This window comes from Pseudorasbora parva, chromosome 3 (assembly GCF_024679245.1).
Source record: "Pseudorasbora parva isolate DD20220531a chromosome 3, ASM2467924v1, whole genome shotgun sequence".
NCBI lineage: Eukaryota > Metazoa > Chordata > Actinopteri > Cypriniformes > Gobionidae > Pseudorasbora > Pseudorasbora parva.
Window position 1 is genome coordinate 33,954,875 of NC_090174.1, and position 21,007 is coordinate 33,975,881.

The window sequence follows — 21,007 nt, forward strand, 5'->3', positions numbered from 1 at the left end:
TAATACGGCCCCTTTAATCCATTTTAGGAAGAACCGTCGAGCTCTTTGATTCTCTCTTTGTAGTTCAACGGCACCATCCATTTCATCTGTAATTTTAATGTAAATCTTCCAGGACATGTTATAGTATAAATCTAAATTTAGAGATTTAATTTATTCGAATGATCGGCTCATCTAGCCGAAGGCTGCACACGTCCCAGGATTCTCAAGTCGATAAGTAGACAATGTAGTCCCTACTGAGGTTCAGTGCACTGGCTCCAGAGGCCAACCCGGCGTCTTGAAATCTCCTCACTCCTTTTCTTTATCCATGTAACTATTTGTCAAATCGTCTCCAGTCTGTCTGCAGAGGTTCTTTGAAGCAGACCGGGCCTGCGCTCGCGTAGCTCAGCCTCCAAATCATACATGTTAACTTTATCCTGTGGAGCTGTGCCGTAACATTTAGCTCAAGCTCTCCCGTCACCTTGTGGTGTTCTCTAAAAAAAAAATATATATGTATAAGTATTTTCGTCTTGTTTTCTAGTAAAAATATCTTTTAAAAAATGGGTGGTTTTCAGAGAATATATTTTGCATTCATTTTTGTTTCCCTTACCACATTCATCATATTTAAATAAATCTCACATAAGCATCATTTTTTTATGCTCAAGGTTGAAAAGTGAGGTTTATGCTCAAAACATTTAAAAATGATCCATTGCGGTAAGAAAAATAAATCTCAAATCTCTAGTGTTCTCAAGTATTTTTGTTTTCAGATTCTGTCATGTAATGTCTGTTATACTAATGTTTACCGTAGTAAACAAAATTATTTTAGGTGACATGGACTAAGTTGTACAGTCATTCAATTTCAAAACAAATATTAACAAACCAATATAATTTAAATTCTTTTGGTTTACGGATGTTTAGATTTTTTCCGTAAAACAAGATAAAAATACAGATGAAAAAAGTTTTTATAGTGTGGCGCTCATTCGGGTAATAAAAGTTCAACCAACAAAATATTAATCAAAATCATGTAGGCATGAATACAAAAATATGCAGTCCTTTTGACACCGCTTTCATTCATGCGTTAAGCTTTGTGTTTTTATTGTTTGGGGTATTTTTCTGTCTGGACTGGGGTCAGTAAGTCTGTGCTTGGTCAGATTCTGTGTCTGTTTCTAATTGTGAAGAGAGATTCTGAGAAATTCACTGTCTTTTATGGCCTGGTTTAATTCCAGTATATGTTCCAGAAAGACAGTGGGCTGATCATGAATCCACACAAGAGTGACATGAAGCAGTACAGGTTTGAAATGGAATCTGAGTCATTGTTTGAGGGTCTGAATTCAATTCAGAACCTTTTGGATGAAAGTGATTCAAGCTCTCGTGATTCAGACATTAACTTTAGAAGCGTTTCTAAAGGATTTCTGCGTTTTAGGGACCGGATCATGATCTTTACTTTGACAGAAATCAGCTCTGACCCTGCAATTTTTTTATATTTAGAAACCAAACCACACATTCACTCATTCATCAAAATTTGACCCCCATAAACGAATCTTGCTGAAAGATATCAAATTGTCGTGTGTGTGTGTGTGCGTGCGTGCAGTATGTATGCGTGTTTGAGAAGTTGATTTGAAAAGCATGACAATGGAAAGAGTACCGTCATACAGTCCAGGGAGCGCTAAACATGATGGAAAGAGAAAGAGAGAGAAAAAAAAAACGTAGGATGGAAAGTGAAAAAATAGTGAGCAGTCACAAGATTTTGCGATTATCACTGCATGAAATGCACGTAATGACCAGATGAGGAGGAGTTTGTGGCTGTTGGAAAGGCTCTGCTTTATGCAATGTTTTCAGGATTAAGAGCGTTAAAAAAGGGCTAAATTAAGGGTTGTTTAGGGTGAGCTTCTCTGCCGACTGACTGCGTTGTGTGTGTGTGTGTGTGTGTGTGTGTGTGTGTGTGTGTGTGTGTGTGTGTGTGTGTGTGTAAGAGAGAGCAAGTACGTGTTTGGTTCTGTGTGTATTTTTGTGTTAAGGCTGTGTCAGCAACATATGATTCTGATTTCAGACAGTCCAGCTTTGAAGTAATTCTGACCAAACCGCTGCACCAGAATGATGTGTGTGTGTGTGTGTTGTGTGTGGGTCTTTGTGTAACCTCTCACCATAACTGTCTCTCAGGCCACAGCTGAAGTATGAAAATGAGTGGCTTCATTTCGCTGTGGTCGCTCTGGGGTGAGAGAGGTCAAATATCACATCGAGCTGTATGTGAATGTGTGTGTTAGATGCCTAATTTAAACTACCCTTTTAACATGCACAAAAACGTAGCGCAAACGGTTGGTTTTAGCCGCTTTGTAATGTGAGAAGAATATGGCTCCTATTGCAGAGCGCTATTGAATAACAATCCAATATTCACCCAGCCTGATAGATTCTGCTCTCTGAAATGTTTAACCTGCTATTGCAAGCACAGCCTAAAGTATTTTTTAAATGTTAATGTTTGTAGATATAGTTATGTTACACTGTTGTTTTACCATAGTAAAATTGTTTAATAGGATTGATATTTTGCTTTACATTCAAATAACTTTATATTAAATATAAAAAACCTCTTTGATTAATTTCTTTTTATTGTTGCAGTGTTGCCTCAAAGCAAAATGTTTAGATTTTAGTAATACCCTGGAGGGTATACATTTCTTTGTTTATTTTCCTACATACTTCTTCTCCTGAGGTCCACTTACATATTTTGGTTTTAATATAATAAAATGTAACTTATAGTAATACTTTTTTACAAATATTTTCCTCTTTATCTTTAACTTTTACAATTGGTTATTTTTTGGTTCTGTGTCTTTAAAGGGTTAATTCAACCCAAAATGAAAATGATCCCATCATTTATTCACCCTCAAGCTATAGTAAGTGTATATGACTTTCTTGTTACAATCAAACTTATTAAGAGTTAGTTATATTAAAAATATCCTGGCTCTTCCAAGCTTTATAATGGGAGTGAATGGTACCTTAGATTTTCAAGCCAAAAACGTGCATTCACCAATTATAAAAGTAATCCATACATCTCGAGGGGGTTACAGTTTTTCTCAATTGCTTAAACACTAAACCCTATTGTCTGAACCAAATGCTCAGTTGCCTGAACCCACTGATTGAATAAATCCCTTTTTTTTGGCCAAACCATAAGCACTTTTCACCTGTTTAGACACAACTTGCCAACACATTTTCATTGAAATGCCCCCGTGCTGCATAATGGTGGGCACATGTGACAAAAATCTAACTTGAACTTGAACACAACACCTCAAAATTGATCACACTTGTGGCTAATGATGTGAGGGAACATATACAGTAAGCCAGTTCAGAGAGCACTGGTTTTTAAGGCCCTACAATGGATAGAAATCTGACATGCATTTAGCCTAGAGTGAATAAACATTTATATCTCTCCAGCTTCATGTCCTGAGCCTTGTAATTTCTATTTTTCTACGTAGTGTTTAGTGACTGTTCAGTAGTGTTTTTAATTTTGATTGACTCGGGGGACAATTTGACAATATAGTTCAGTTTTGAGCACAGATTGGACTTTTTGAGGGGAAAGTTTGGTTTTGTGAATGTAGCTTGAAAATTGGGTTTAGTGTTCACAGTTTAGAGAAAAGGAGAGCAGCTTTCAAGAGATGTGTATTAGCAATCGAGAAAAACTGTAATAAAGGCCTTTTGAAGTGAATCGATGGGTTTAAAAAAGAAATTCCATATTTATTACTTTTTAAAACTATTATTACTGGCTTCTGGTAACGGCCGTATGCGAGTCTAATTCTGGCGGAAGAGTGACCCTGACCTGTCGCATTATGCATTGATGAATGCGGAAGCGCAGAGGATAGAGCAAAACAAAACAAAACAACGGTCACATATTAGAAGTCTAAAAACTTTTTTTAAAGAGAAATATTGGAAGAGTCTAATGTCACCTAAGCTTACGCTACTATACTAGTGATTACAGATAAAGTTATAATTATGGATATTTTTTCTTACAAAAACACATCACTTCGCTTCACAAGGCCTTTATTAACCCCCTGGAGTCATATGGATTACTTTTATGATGGATTGATGGATGCACTTTTTTTGGGGGCTTCAAAATCTAAAGTACAATTTACTCCCATTATAAAGCTTGGAAGAGCCAGGATTTTTTAAAACATAACCCTGATTGTGTTTGCTTGAAAAAAAAAGAAAAAAAAAAGTCATATACTCTTAGGAAGGCTTGAGGGTGAGTAAATTATGGGATAATTTTTATATATATATATATATATATATATATATATATATATATATATATATACAGTCGTGGTCAAAATTGTTGGTACCCCTGGTAAATATGATCAAATATGGCTGTAAAAAATAAATCTGCATTGTTTATCCTTTTGATCTTTTATTAAAAAATTCACAAAAATCTAACCCTTTCAAATAATTGAAAATGAGGGGTAAATCACATTATGAAATTAATACTTTTCTTCAAAACACGTTGGTCACAATTGTTGGTACCCTTTTATTAAATACTTTCTGCAACCTCCTTTTCCCAAGATAACAGCTCTAAGTCTTCTTCTATAATGCCTGATGAGTCTGGAGAACACCTGAATAGAGATCAGAGACCATTCCTCCATACAGAACCTCTTCAGATTCCCAGATCCATGCTGGTGCTTCTTCTCTTCAGTTCAGCCACACATCTTCTATAGGGTTCAGGTCAGGAAACTGGGACGGTCATGGCAAAAGCTTCATTTTGTGCTCAGTGACACATTTGTGTGTTGATTTTGATGTTTGTTTTGGATCGTTGTCCTGATGGGAGATCCAACCATGGCCCAATATAAGATTTCTAGCAGTATCCATCAGAAACCATTTAGATTTTTTATCTTTTGGTATTTGCTAAAATCCATGATACATTGTATTTGAACAAGATGTCCACAGGACCTACAGCAAAAAAATAGGCCCACAACATTAAAGATCCAGTGGTATTTTTAACCGTGAGCATGGGGTACTTTTGGTAGTACCCCATGTGGTAGTACCCCAAAACCCATCTGGTAGATTTGCTGCCAAAAAGCTATTTTATAGTTTCATCTGACCACAGAACCAGGTCCCTTTTGACTTTCCAGTCATGTCTGACAACTGAATGAGCTGGAGTTTGTTTCTGGATGAACGAGGAGGATTTTTCTTGAATCCCTCCCAAACAACATGTGGTGATGTAGGGGTTGTTTGAATTTTTTTTTAGGCTTTCTGACCCCAAGACTAATCTCTGTAGTTCTCCATCTGTGATCCTTGGAGAGTCTTTGTGCACTCAAACGTTCCTCCTCGCCGTGCATTAGGGCAATATACACACACGTCCTCTTTCAGGCAGATTTGTAACATCTTTAGTTAAATGGAGTTTCTTAATTATTGCCCTGATGGTGGAAATGGGGATTTTCAATGCTTTAGCTATTTTCCTACAGCCTCTTTCTATTTTGTGAAGCTCAACAATCTTTTGTTGCACGTCAGAACTATATTTTTTGGTTTCACGCATTGTGATAAATGATTAAGGGAATTTGGCTTTTATGCCTCCTTATGTTTATCCTCCTGTGAAACAAGACATCATAGCTGGACAATTTCATGTTCCTTGTCACCTTGGTGTGCTAACAAAATTAAATATTAATGTAAATATACTTCAGAGATATTTTACTCATTTAAAATTCTAGGGGTACCAACAATTGTGGCCAATGTGTTTTAGAGAAAAGCATTTATTTCATAATGCGATTTACCCCCCATTGTCAATTATTTTACTTAAATGAAAGGTTGGATTTTTGTGAAATTTTTAAATAAAAGATCAAAAGGATAAACAATGCAGATTCTTTTTTTACAGCCATATTTGATCATATTTACCAGGGGTAGCAACAATTTTGACCACGACTGTATATATATATCTTCTGTAGGAAAGATCTTCTGTTCTCCTGAGCGGCGGCGGGTGTTATACCCAGCCAGGAATAGCACAAGGTTTGGCAGACTTTTCCACATTTTGCTCTTATCATTAGGTATTCTGGTGTTTGGAATAATAGTATCTATCCTGCTTCCTCTGTGTTACCTCACCATGGCTGAGACAGCCAAGTTTCAGAACTCTGAATAGGCATTGTTAAGGTGCAAATGTGAGGTCAACTGAATAATAAACTGCTTTTTGAAATTATAGAGTACTTACTGTAAACATTTATTCTCAATAGATCATACACAAGAGCATCATACAAACACACTCAATAAATCTGTGGTGCCCAGCAGACAAACACTGGCTGAATATTCAGTTCTGTGCTTGTGGTATCTCTGACCTCTTTGGCAAGTACTAGTACAAAAAGACATAGTCAGCTAAACAACTTTTTCTCCCCTTTGAGGCAGAAGCGAATGAGAGCGAAAAGGAAAGAGACTGAGAAAGAAAGCAATAAGACAGGGAGTTCATCTTTCTTTGTCTTATGGGACATCGAGCACCAGGTGCGTGCTCCAAACCGAGCGAGATTTCTGCTGTGTGTGTATGATGTCACTCTGTCTTACGATCAGTGTGTGTATGGATGTGGTTGCTGCAGTAATGGTCACTGTTGCTGTAGTGATGCCCATGCGGATGTCCCAGTGGGCGATGAAGGTCAGTGATGCATGATGGGTCACACTACCCATGGAGCTAACACACGTAATGAGTGTTTGTTTGGGTGTGTTCTAGAGACAGGGATGCGAGTATGTGAGCCACATCAGAACAGAGACTAATTGACATTTAATTACATTCCCATTGTGCACAGTCTCTGTTCTCTTCCTAACAGGTTAAAATATGACAAGGGCAAGCAGGTCTTGAAGGTCAGGATCTGAATGAAACGTGCTCCTGTACATGTTGAATTCTGGGAGATCTGGATTACTGCCGTTGAGACAACACACACACACACACACACACACACACACACACACACACACACACACACACACACACAAACAGCTTTTCCCTTTGCTTCATTAGTCACAAAACGCTTTACCCAGAAATGCTTTTAATATAGTCTGAATATAATAGGAATAATGGTTTGTGCTGGTGTTTTGAAATGGTCTAATTTGCGAGAACACAGATAGCCATCTTCTAACAGAATGTGCTGCTCATTTTCTTCACTTACAGGTAATTTGAGTGAATGGGTGGCAGTGTTAAAGAAAGAAAGAAAGAAAGAAAGAAAGAAAGAAAGAAAGAAAGAAAGAAAGAAAGAGAAAGAAAGAAAGAAAAATAATAGAGAATAGTAACAAAGAAAAAAGTAAGGAAGAAAGGAAAACATCGACAGAAAGAAAGAAACATGATGAAGAAATGTAGATGTATAAAGCAAGAAAGAAAGACTGGAAGGGAAAAACAAAAGAATGAGGGAAAGGAGGAGGAAACAGAAATTTAAAGAAATAAGCAATAAATGAATAAATAAACAGAAATAAGTGATCAAATAAGCAAAAAACAAGCAGAAAGAAAGAAAAAAATAAACAAACTGAAAGAAAGAAAGGAATGAGTGGTTACATGATAGAAGTGTTGAATTCCGTCAATCCAGTGATCCATGCAGAGAGAGAGAGAGAGAGAGAGAGAGAGAGAGAGAGAGAGAGAGAGAGAGGGGGGGGGGGGGGGGGGGGGGGAACAGCAGGCCGAGTCTCCTCTGGTTTCATTCCTCCCTTCCTCAAACCTCATGAGTGTATTGGTTCATTTTGAAGGATTTTCTACTGAAACAATCTAAGCTTTGTTGAAGATGACAAACAATGACCCCTAAAACTCACACACCAGTATGATGTGCCCACTCAGACAAACACTTACCCTGAACCGGTTGGCAGAGATGACAAATTTATGTTGTTCGGTTCGGTTCAGGAGGGGTTTGTATTCGCATTAAGCACTTCCGTCTCTATGTGGATGTAAAAGCACAGGAAGGCCTATAAGGTTGGATGGTTATTGCATTTTAATTTTCTTCCACAACACACATTCCCAATGAGCTGCTCGTCCTGCGGATTTAAAGGTCGGCCGTTATGCAGGGATCTGATTGGATGAGCTTTTGGAAGTAAAAGAGGATCTAATCTAGCTGTGTCTGATCTGATGAGTTGTGTACGTGTGTGTGTGTGTGTGTGTGTGTGTGTGTGTGTGTGTGTGTGTGTGTTGGATTGACCTGTCACTGGCTCTCTGTGTTATGTCGACTGCATTAGAATGAACACTGACCCAAATCTCACAGACAAACACACATGCTCACCCACCAAAAGATTGAAAACCTTTAGCAGCTACATTATACACTGTCGGTCTGTCTGTCTGTCTGTCTCGCACAAAGCTGTTTATCAGATCTTTCTGTGCGGTGGTCTCTTCCCTGAAGGTTCAGCCCGGAGCTGTTGGCTACTGTGGCTAACTCAGTCAGCGAAGCGTCTTTTCCTTCTGCTCTTTGTTTCAGTTACTCATCAATCTCGAGGGAAACAGTACTGGGCTCTGCCGACTGAAACGTTAAATGTTATAGCTTAAAAATATTCGTTTTGAAAGCCTGACTCAGCTGTGGTTGTGAACATTTGAAGTGTGTTCGTTGAGGTTTGGATTCTCTCATTCTGTGAGAGACGTGATGCGAGAACTTCAGCTCAATCAGGGCCTGTCGTGTTGATTTAACAGCTGAATGATCATATTCGAAAATATGGTACAAAAACCCTAGACATGCAGCTGAATATTCAACGCTTCCTTTGAAACAGAAAATATTCTTCTGCAATCAATTATTAGAATTTTGAATATTTTGAAAATAATGTTTTGAATTATTTATTATTATTAAAAAGTACAAATAATGATAATAATAATAATGATTAAATTGCATATAATGATTTCAGAGATTTTGATGATGATATTAATAAAAAAATATTATTATTATTTCCTCTCTTACCGCTTACATTTTTACTGTTGTTGCTGTTACTGATGCCATCTATATCATTCTATTTGATTTATACTTTCATTATAATATATTATTTTAATTAAAGTATGTTGTGTGTGTGTGCGTGTGTCTATATATATATATATATATATATATATATATATATACAAACACACACAACATTCTTTAATTAGAATAATATATTATAATTGAAGTATAAATCAAATAGAATAATATAGATGGCATATATATATATATATATATATATATATATATATATATATATATATATATATATATATATATATATATATACATATACACACACACACACACACATTATTTAATTTATTTACTAAAATTAAGGTTAATAAATGGCAGATGATTCGCTGTGGCGACCCCTGAAGGGAACAGCCAAAAGAGGATGATGATTTAATTTATTTACTAAATTATTTTTAATATACACATATTATTTGCTGTCATTCAATTATTATAGAATTAATATATACACAAAATATTTCACTCAAAATGGCCCATATATCAGCCATTTAATCAGCCGGGTGGATGTATTGGTTTATCACTCTTTTTAAAAACCCCAAATACTTTTAATAATACTGTTTTTTTTGTTTTGTTTTTACTTCAGGGGTTGTGTGCTTGTTTGAGAAAAGATGAGGCAGGCATGAGATGGCTCCATGGTGGCTCAATGAGTGTACAACTGCAAACAAACACTGATATACACACACACACACGCACACACACACACACACACACACTATATGTCAGTCAATAAGAGATGCTAACTGGGGCAACACTATATTTATTGTGACAAGACTGAATATTTCATTGTTTCTCTCTCCTCTCTCTCTCTCTCTCTCACACACACACAGACACACACAGACACACACACACACACACACACACACACACACACACACACACACACACACGGAGGCAGATGGTAAATCCCCAGCCCCTTCACATTTTTTTAATGTGTGTTTACACCTTGTTTTAAATCTATATCACGTTAATCTCCCAGCATGTTCATTGGGGATTTGTGTGTTTGTGTGTTGTGTTTTACGGTATATTCTTTTTAGAAATACCTGCTGTGTTCTCAGTAACTATTTTGAACTTCTTGGAATTTATTTTGACATCTGTCTGACAAGAAATTAAGTCTAATTCAATCCATGCAGATTTTTTTTCTGTGCACAGAGGCAGGAAACTATTAAGACCAAAATGTTCTGTACCAGTTAAAATCCAGCAGTGATGTAGTGACAACAGAATGTGGCTGCAAAAATGCTTCATAGCCAATTCATCCCATTGCTAACAGTACACAGGGTGGGATTACCCTGCCTGTCTGGAATGTCTGTTGTGTTTTAGCCTGGAGTGAGAGTGTGCTGGAGTCAGGATGGTGTGTGTGTGTGTGTGTGTGTGTGTGTGTGTGCACCGTGTGATGCTATTTCGTGGTTGGCACGGTGACAGGTTGGCATGGCGCTACCGTAAGGAGACTGGCACTCTGCCTACTGCCATACATCTCAATCTCCATGACATCATAGCAGCTCCTAGCAACCACACACATCACCCCTCCCCCATACACGCCCACAAAGGACCATTCACAATCACAGTGCCCTGGCCTTTCTCCCTCACTGGACTCTCTCGCAGCTCTTTCCTAACAAGGATCCATACTGCTGCTCTAAAGCTTCATGAAGACAATATTGGGCTGAAGAATGACAACTAGACAAAAAACAAACTCTTTAAGTGATGGCAATGTTGAAATGGAAAGGACTCGTAAGTAAGAAAGTCAGTAATCGCGGGTTCCAATAATAAAACAAAATAATGAGGTAGCCAAACATTTTTAGGGAATTAAACATTTAAATTTAAGATTTTTTTTTAGCTTGTCATACATATTTATGTTTGTTTGTTTATTCTTTTACCAATGGTTCATGGTTCATTTCAAATCAGACATACATAACTGAAAAATGATTTTCAGTTCAGGGAGGGAGTTTGCTGCAGTATATGTAATGGCTCTGGATTTCTTCAGAACTAATGATTACGGTTCGCTTAGATATAATTTGTCATCTATATTTTAAATCATCATCACAGCTTTTTTATGTGCATTTTCAACACTTTTAGTTGTAGACTGGGGATCTTTTTTCTGTTCCATTAGAAGGAAATTATGTTTTAAATGCACATGATGAATTGCTTTTAGCTTTAGAATTTTTAGTTAAAACAGACACCCGTCGTGCACTCCTCCTTACTCCGTTTTTCGGTGTGAACACAGTACGTACACTGCTACTACAAAATGTATGTGATTATGCGAAATGGAACGCAACTTTTGTCTTTTATATTATTCCGTGATTAACTTTAGCGATAAAACAGGAAATGCTTCCTAATTAAAATGATCTTGTTTGTTTAAAGTGTGAATAAGTTTAGGAAAAAAACCACCTAATTTTAAAGTAACAAAACGAGTGAGAATTCATCATATGTCTGATGGCTGTGAATGTGTGCATTTTAGTGAATAAGCACATTTTATTATCTTGCCTGTTGTGTAGTTCTTCATTGGTGCTTAAACATTACACACGCGCACTCTCAGCACTTCTCCCTCACACCTCCTAATGAGCACGAACTAATAGTAGCTAATAATGTGTATGTGTGTGCGCGTACACTTGTGTGAGTGTAATTGGGGGTTAAATTGAATGATGGTGGATCACCTGCTGTGACAATATCGGTTTATTTAACTGTGAGTTAGCTGACTTAAACTGTGAGTTCAGGCATTTTGTATATGGTATGGTGTGTCTTTTTCAGAATACACTCACTTTCTCACCATTATCTCTTTCTCAGACACATAGCAGAGAAGCAACAGGGCCTTCAGTACATTGTGGCATATTTTAGCCTTTTCTGTGGCTGCGATCGTTTAAACTCACAAGGATCATTGTGTAGAAATCGCAGAGGCTTCTGGACCTATGCAAGAAAAAGACAAAATTCATACACATGGCTTTTCTTTCTGCATGGCGGTGTGTGTGTGTGTTTGTGCATTCCCATGGGATCAGATTACTATCATAGGGACTAGTAACAGGAGAATACACTGGAGCTTTTTTCATCTTGTCCATATTCTGAGACACACACACAAACGTTAGTTTGTTTTTGGTTGTTTCTAAGGTAATATTAGGTTGCAATGTCTGATTTAACGGCAGAATGAGTATTTCTTTAGCCAAAGACTGTCTGTATATGTGTGTTTGCATGTGCTTGTGTTTTGCGTGTGATTTATAGAGGTAAATTAGGGTTTTCTTTTCCTGCTTTGGTTTGCAGCAAGAACTCCAATCAAAAGTCCTATAAATCTAAACCTAATTCGCCTCGACAATCACAAAACCCCGCTCTCTCTCTCTCTCTATAGCAACTTCTAATGGAACACAGGAAGGGTTGGAAAACAGAGAAGGTGGAGTTTGTAGCATGAGATCCATGAAGATCATCATGAAAGTGGGCCAAGGTGAGTTACACACACACTTACTCACACACATACCTTCTTTATCTTCAGCATGTCCAAAGGTAAAGTCATTTAAGCCCCATTTGGTGAATGATTAAGTCAGCTGACTCATTAACCACCAATTAGATTGCAGTTGATCCAACATGATCCAAGTTAGCAAGTTAGTTTCTGTCTCTAGGATTTGTACTCTACTCTAAGGCGCCTGTCTCGTCAGCAGAAACTGGAAATTTCAAAATCTAAAGGACATATGCTCAAACATATGCTGTACTGAAATTGATTTCCTTGAATGTTTTTTGTTCTTAATTTGTTAAGTATGTGATTGTATGTTTCAGATCCAAATGCACCAGATCCAGATTTAACGGACCTCCCAGACCGGGACCAGGACAATGAGATCAAGGAGCCCACAACCAGCCCTTCCCGCAAGACAGATCGAGGCCAAGGAGACGTAGATGGGAACGGATCCATAATGCCCGGCAGAGGTGAGGAAACACAAATCATCTGTGTTTACGTCAGTTGGTTTGGGAATATGATGGTGCTTTCCTACAAATGACCCTGGTTATTCAGAGCCCAAACTGATCTGAGTTCAGCAGTGCAGATCTACCATAGTAAATTTCACCAAGAAAACCAGCAGATGAAATACGGCAATGCAGAGCTACTGCCTCCCTCAGGCAGCTGTGTGTGTGTGAGAGAGAGACAGGAGTTAATGTAGCATGTCTTTATCACGTCCTAGCAGCCATTAACCTACGGGAGGTCTAAACTTCATTAGGAGAGAAAGAAAGAGAGAAACAGAGAGACAGAATCATTAAGAAAGAACAGAGGGGCTCATGCTGCATCTCTGCAGTGATCACACCACACAGATTCTTGAGTTCAGATTCCTCTTCTCTGAGAGGACACTCAGACATTAACTGCTAATACATCTTAAAATCAGCTAGTCGGTGGGTTATCTGAACAACTAGTCGACTGATTGGTATACTTTAATTAAGCTCAGTTAAGGATCAACTGATTCCATTAGGCGTGCTTGCATAAGATAGACAAATTAAATAAACCAGAATGCATGGCACGTTTAATAGTTAAAGGAACTGTATGTAAGAAATGTATTTGAATTAATCATAAAATGGCCCTGATATGTCACTAGACATTTAAGAAATCATGTTAATTTCAAATACTTCTATCACTGACAAGTTGTTGCTGATGCCCTCAACTGATGTTGATGTTGACATGTTGTGTTTTGGCCTGAAGCTCCACTCTCCACCTATCTACCAATCACGAAGTCAGTAGTGTTTCGGCATCCGGGTTGTCAGCTCTGCTCTAGTTAACACAGCTGCAGCACATCCTGCAGCCTATCTGGCAACCTCGAGTCAGGGCGGAGGGGGAGAGGGGATACACCGCTCTACAGTCATTTGAAAGTGATTGCAGTACCAGTTTTGGCCACAATTTTACATATACTTCCTTTAAAATCAGCATAAAATGGAATTTACTCTATTTTATTTTCATGTTATTGATCTTTAAAAAAAGATTCAGATCTTTTTGGGGGATTTTTCACACAAATTAAGCAGCAAAGTATTTTCAACATTGATAATAATAATAAATGCTAGCCTGACAAGCCAGACCTACGTGAAGATGTTGGGTCTGGGAACTCACCATTGACAGGGGTCAATTCAAGGGTCGGGATAAACGGTTGTCTTTCAAATTCTCTCTGCACACAACTGGATAGAGCTACAACCAACCAGAGCAACGTGAAGCAGAGCTAGTTGATAGATTAAACTTTCGCCATATCTGGTCGACAAAATTCCGGACTCATCTTCCCCTCTTAAGAATGATTTCAGTGCCGTTCTTTTCTCAAAGAAATGCTAAACAACATGTCTTTCAGAGTTGCAGCCAAAGCCGATTTGAAAGACTGCCGTTCGCCAGCTTCTTTGTTTACAAGTAGCACATGGAACCTCCGCAACTCTGCTGTCATTGTTAAGCCCGCCCTCCATCTCTATACATGATGTGATTGGCCTGACCAGAGTTTGGTTTTTCAAGCTCGCAAGTCTATGGAGAGTTGCTAGATGACACTCGTTGCAAATTAGATTTGCTACCGCTAGGGTGTTTTAAATTCCAATTTAAAATATAAAAATAGTTTTAATTGTAATAATATTTCACAATATTGCTGTTTGATCTATTTAATCAAATAAATGCAGCCTTAGTAAGCATTAAAGGGTTATTTCACCCAAAAATTTAATTGATGTCATTAATGACTCCCCCTAATGTCGTTCCACAGCCGTAAGACCTCCGTTCATCTTCAGAACACAGTTTAAGATATTTTAGATTTAGTCCGAGAGCGTATCTAAGTGTAGGTACACTATACTCTCCATGTCCAGAAAGGGAATAAAAACATCATCAAAGTAGTCCATATGTGACATCAGTTAGTTAGTTAGTTAGAATCTCTTGAAGCATCGAAAATACATTTTGGTCCAAAAATAACAAAAACTACGACTTTATCCAGCATTGTCTTCTCTTCCACGTTTGTTTTCAAACCTCAAATAAAGATTCAAACGGTCATGAATCATTATTTCAAAAACATTGAAACATTTTTTTTATTGACCCAAACTTTTAAATGGTAGTGTAGAGAGTTAACCTTACTAAGGATGACTAGTTGGCCATGGTGTATTTTTTAATACACAACTAGTTTAAAGTGCTAACAGTTTTGTACATGCTGGACTACCGTTTGGAAGGATTATTCTAGTCTGGGTGTGTGTTGTTTAGCTTCATGCTGCTGTTAAATATACTTGACAACATGGATTTTATTGTCAAGCAAAAATGTGTATTCGTAATGCCTGTTTAGCTGCAGGAGTCATCGGTAGCTGTTTCAGCTGGCAACTCAACAATAAACACAGCAGTTTTATTTACTTTAATAGTTGCTCAGTGCCAATGCTAACAAACACAAAGGTTTGTTTCTACAGCCATTGTCCGTTATCTTTGCCTCAGACAACAGAGATAATCAGAGTGTGTGCTGCTAACGTCATCCTTAACGATGATTTACAACGGAAAAGAAAAACGAGTGTGCGCCATTCATAACATCTTTCTTTTTTTCCTGTCAGACACGAGAAACCAGGATAACAGTCCTGGTTCAGTGGAAGGGATTTTTGGCTCTAAACCAGCTCTCTTTGCTGCCATCGGAGCAGGCTGTGTCATCTTCCTCCTCATCATCATCATCCTCATCGTCTTGCTCCTCAAGCTTCGCAAGAGAACACGCAAGCACTCGCAACCCAGGGGCGGGGCTGCCCTGTCACTCAGCACTCTGGCCACGCCCAAAGGAGCCGCCCAGGCCGGCTCAGAACCGAGTGACATCATCATCCCCCTGCGGACAACAGAGAATAACTACTGTCCACACTATGAAAAAGTGAGTGGAGACTATGGGCACCCCGTCTACATAGTGCAGGAAATGCCACCCCAGAGCCCTGCCAATATCTACTACAAAGTCTGAGAGAATGAGAGCGAAGCAAACGCAATAAGAACTTGTTTTTGTAAGGTATTCTGACTCTTTTTTTCATTACCTAACCCCGTCTACTCCGCGTGCGAGAGGATGGAGAGGGAGAAGTGGAGAGGAGGAATGAAAAAGACTACGTGGATGATATTCCTATCAGATTTCCTTCCCTCTGTCCCTTTTCCGAACACTGCACTGTGTGTACGTGTGTGTGCCGGTCGCTCTCGATGTGCGTGAAATGGTAGGAAACCTCCCCAAGTTGCGTGGCTCTCAAGCATGGACTTCACTGCTGAAGAACAGCCGACAACCAATCCCAGAGGGACACTTGAGTGACATCACAAAGCAGGAAGCTCTCATTCGTGTGTTTTTTGTACCTTTGCAACTCTTTGCTTAGTTTTTTGTCTCTTTTTCATCTCTCACTCCATCACAGTGTTTTGTTTTTTATCAGTATCAACCCGATTCTTGCAGCTTTCACAGTGTCTCACTCAAAGAAATGTCTTAAGCACTGTTACGAATGCCCATCTCTTTTTCACACACTCAGTATGTCCTCTCATCTCATTTCCTCGCGTCTCTCCAGACACTCATTCATTTTACATGCTGTAGAGGCAATTGAACAAAAACACACACTCAGCCTCACACACACACACACACACACACACACACACTTTGGCGTTCACGGGTCAGAAACAAACAGCCTCTCGGTGGAAAAGCGAGTGAGTGAAATAGGGAATTTAATATGTAAACACCAGTGTCAGACCTTCCAGAACTCTCAGTCTGCTTTTTGTTCAGTTAAGAAACATTTCAGTTGAAATCCTCTCAGCCGAACACAAGTAGATATTTGCTATCTTTTGTCAGTGATGCGTGAAGTGCTAATATTTGTATTTTGCCATTATTTTATTTTTTCTTATTCTATCTCCCAAAGGTTTGTAGGTCAAAAAAAATCTTCAAGGATTTGCCTCTACACCATGAGCCTATGACCCCTTTTCAGTCACAAAACATGCTAACATATCTTTGCATAATTTAGTTCACTAACATGTCTTTTGTATAATTGTGTATAACTCATGTCTCGCTGTTTGGATGTAGACATGGACTCTAACCAGTATGACCGTGTGTATGTAGAGTCCCACGCAGAAGCCAAAAATCCATCGACATACAGAACACGTGAAATTATGCCTTCACCTCTCCATCCTCTCATATATGCACATAAATTATCCCTGTTTGCATACAAAAAAACGCAATCATCTACGAATCCTGGAAAATCTAGTGCTAGATCTATTTTTATATGGACTGCACGTGAAATGATAAATAGTAAACAGTGGCGGCAGGTGCGTTTACGCCTATGCTAATTTAAAATTAGCAGCATTTGCATCTGGCCTCCAGCGCAGCCAATCAGAGGAAGCCCAATATTTCTCTGTAGCTTTCTCATAAAATAGATTTTTGAAATTATATTTCGATTAGGGTTTATTGCTGTTGTTTTTTGTTGTCGTTTCCTCTTAATTTAGTTTCTAAGGCCCGAGATTATGTAAATAATGTATGTTGGGAAAAAATGTTGAATATAAAGTTCCATTTTATTATAGACCCTGTTAATTAAAATATAATTAGGATTTTTGAAAATGCAAAAGCTTTTGTAAATAGTCTTTTTTTGGAAAAAAGACATTTTATAAGTAAAATGTTTCTTGTCTCATGGTTCTCTCTTTTATTTTAAATTGTTTTTTTGTGTTTTTTTTCTCGTTTCGGTTGGTTTTTGATTAAGGAGACTTAGAGGTCCCTGTAGAACGGGTTTTAAAAGGTCAGCCTAAAGCAGCAAAAAGACATGTTAGTCCCTACACACACACACACACACACACACACACACACACACACACACACACGCACACAAACACACTTTATCCTCCCTTTTACACAAGGGAATGGTGGTATTTTTGTTTTGTTGTGTTTCATTTTTACAAATGCTGTGATGGAACCAGGTCAAATATTCCATGACATGGTTCAAGGAGGAGGAAAAGAGGAGAAAGAGAGTTATTACTCAAGAAATGCTTACTTTCACACACACACACACACACACACACACACACACACACACACACACACACACACACACACACACACACACACACACACACACACACACACACACACACACACACACACACACACACACACCATTCTTATAGCACACAATATACATATAATACAGTATAATATAAACACTATTAGATACAGGGCAAGCACCAGCAAACTACATTTAAAAAAAAACCCTAAACCAGCAACAGCTTGTGCAACTAAACAGAATATTTATGTATGTTTGTCTGAGTGTTTATGGAAGATCAGGTCTTTACGATTGACATTAGAAGAGCACTTTTTGAAAATCATGGCTTTGTTTTTACTATTGAAATGCAGGGGTGCACTGACCGCACCAGTAATATTGTGAAAGTGAATGAGTCAAAGTATCACATTGCAAAAACAAGATTTTTTTTGCAGTGCATTAAAAAAGTAACCCAATTTTGGCATCTCTGTACATTACTTAACAGCAAAAGCTGTGAATAGTTTGTGTAGTTTTACGGATCAGCTCTGCTGTAGTGGGATTTTATTCAGTGACTGACTGTCTTGCTGCAGGCTTTTTGCAGCTTAGCTTACACATTTGGTTTGCGGCACTCTTAACAGCTGTAAGGCATACACCTCCTTTGACGCTTGTCTGTACCACAACAATAGAGTGAAAAATAAGTCAGCCATCTTGTTTATCGGAATAGGCTTGAGGCTTTGACTCCTCTCTAATGCTGCGGTTAGACACCTGTGATGTTGTGTGGATCTTGCAGACATCTGTTAATAATATTTGTCCCAGCGAAGTCAACTTATTTGAGGAGAACTTATTTAAAACTAAAGTACTCACACAAACATACACACACTCTCGTATCCCCCTCCCCCCTCCAGCAAAGAGACAGATTGGTTGTGACTTCTGACCCTGTAAGGATTATCACAATATTATGAGAGAGACAAATCTAATGAGAAAACCTTTTCCCTGGCCTAGATCCATCCCCATCACACACAGTTCATCCACTCTTTCACAAAATTTACTTGTTCATAGAGCGGGTCAGTGCAGTGCTGAGGCCTTAGGCCAACCACGACTCCCACAAAAAATGTTCACAAAAACGCTTGTGCTGCACAATGTTTCCTCCTGCTGTTGCTGATTTTTTATTATTATTCAGTGAACAACATTATTATTGTTATAATTTTCTTTTACTAAGATTTTGTTGCAGATTTCAGTATTATTGATTTAAGTTTTGATGTATGTGTTGGCAGTGCTGACGCCTCTGTGGCGACAGTGTGTTTTTTTTTTGTTGTTGGTAGAATTCACACAGTGTCCTCAGAGTTCCCCGATATATGACACTAAAGCCAAGTCTCAGCCCTCAGAAAGCATTTTAAAAGGATAAATAAAGTTTTTTCCTATGGAAGCCACTTGTCTCTAGTGTTTCTGACTGCTTGTCTGTGTGAGAGACACAATGAGAGAGAATGAATGAATTTCAAGCGTTCACATCTGTGTTTGTCTGATGTACTCATGCTATATGTCAGTTTTTCCTATCTTGAATGCACACAAACACAAACTGTGCTGCTATTTCAAACATAATAAGCTGCCTCAGCGAGTGACGTTCTCTATGTCACAAATATTTCATAATGCCTCTGGGTATCTGTCCCTGGCCACTCAAGCCTCGCACACAAACACTCTTGTTTGACTTCAGCGCATTAAAGTTTTAGTGAGTCTGTAGTCAGTCAGGGGCTGGAGTGCGAAAGCATTCTGTCTCATGTCTAACGGTATTTGTGGAAGATTATTTTGTTGTCTGCTATCTTGATCCAGGTTAGCATCGTGCTATCTAAAAACTTTAGAATTTATTTTAGATTGACCAAAAAATTTACTGTTAAAGGGGATTTTAAGATTTTTGCAAATGGTGAACTTTTTCAATGAGCAGAAATACCAACCCAGGCTAATTTGAAATACGTGCCTGTGGAGGCATTTCTACAAACTGATATTACATTGCTTGATGCATTTCGAGTGAAATGTCCAATTAGTTGCACTAAAAGCATATGCAGTTTCATCAAGAACAGATAAACGTGAATCTGGCCATGTTTTATTATGCTGGGTTGCAGAACGTAATGTGGTAGTTTAAAAAAAAAAAAAAATGAGTGAGTGAGTGGCGCTAAAAGGTTAAGGTCTCCATGAAATCAAAATGGACAATTATTTTATATTAATATTAATATTACATTTATATGAATTCAGTATTTCTTATAAATGTTCAAACCATGCATATCATATTTTTCCCGCTTTTTTAAATCATGTGCCCTCATAATTAACTAAACTAACTTCCTCTTGCGTCAACATTTCTCTAATGACGTGTTCAGTGGCGTGAGGGTGGGACATCTTAACACTTACATAAGAGCACAGCAATAGCAACACACAATCTAATAATCCAATCAATTCCCGATGGACAAATTGAATTCCCGCGGCTTATTGGAGAAGTAATTTAATTCGGATATACAGTATGTCACAAGAGGGAAGAAAAGACTATTGACTTCCGTTTCATGCCAACTTTTATCATGGCAACTTGTACTGCCTACACTCAAATCTAAACTTAAACTTTATCCCAAATGTGAGATGAAAACAAGTTTCTAGAGTAACCATACCATATAAACTGGCTTCTACGCAGCAAGCAATAGTCACTATATACCCGAGTCTGGCTATGAGTTACCTACTTTTAGCCAAAATAACCTTGAATTTGGTTACATGTAGTTTTTGCCAAAATAACGTGCGAGATGTATTCCATCATGTAAGTCAACAGTGATTACACAAGGAGATTGGTTCTTATTTCTTTGACATGTTCATGTTTTAGATGACTAGTCTATTCTTGGGCTATGGTTATACATCCATTACATTTTCACTGACAGCCCAAATTTTGCCTTGTTTATCCTAGATGTCCGGACATTTGGATGGCTATTAGACGTCTTTTAAAATTCCTTTCTGGGTACAAGTTTTTGAACTCTTTTATCATAACTACCAAGCAATCTTAGACATAACATAAGCCAAATACCGTGGAGCTAGTTATGTGATTTAAATGTCAAAATGCATTTACAAATCATATACTTAAAAGCGTTTTGAGGTGATAACAGTATTGTATAACAATATACGCAAAAATGTCCATTTATTGTTAATCTCCCACTGTATTC

At 38.0% G+C, this 21,007-nt stretch overlaps 1 protein-coding gene across 1 annotated transcript in view; it reads left to right on the forward strand.

Moving 5' to 3' along the window:
* efnb1 (ephrin-B1) overlaps window positions 1–19,242 on the forward strand; it is a 50,385-nt gene extending 31,143 nt beyond the window's left edge. Inside the window, exons 3-5 of the mRNA XM_067438581.1 lie at window positions 12,232–12,324; window positions 12,654–12,800; window positions 15,405–19,242. Of these exons, the coding sequence (XP_067294682.1) occupies window positions 12,232–12,324; window positions 12,654–12,800; window positions 15,405–15,790 (626 nt within the window). The 3' untranslated portion in view covers window positions 15,791–19,242. The remainder of the gene's footprint in view (window positions 1–12,231; window positions 12,325–12,653; window positions 12,801–15,404) is intronic.
* The last annotated feature ends 1,765 nt before the right edge of the window (window positions 19,243–21,007 follow it).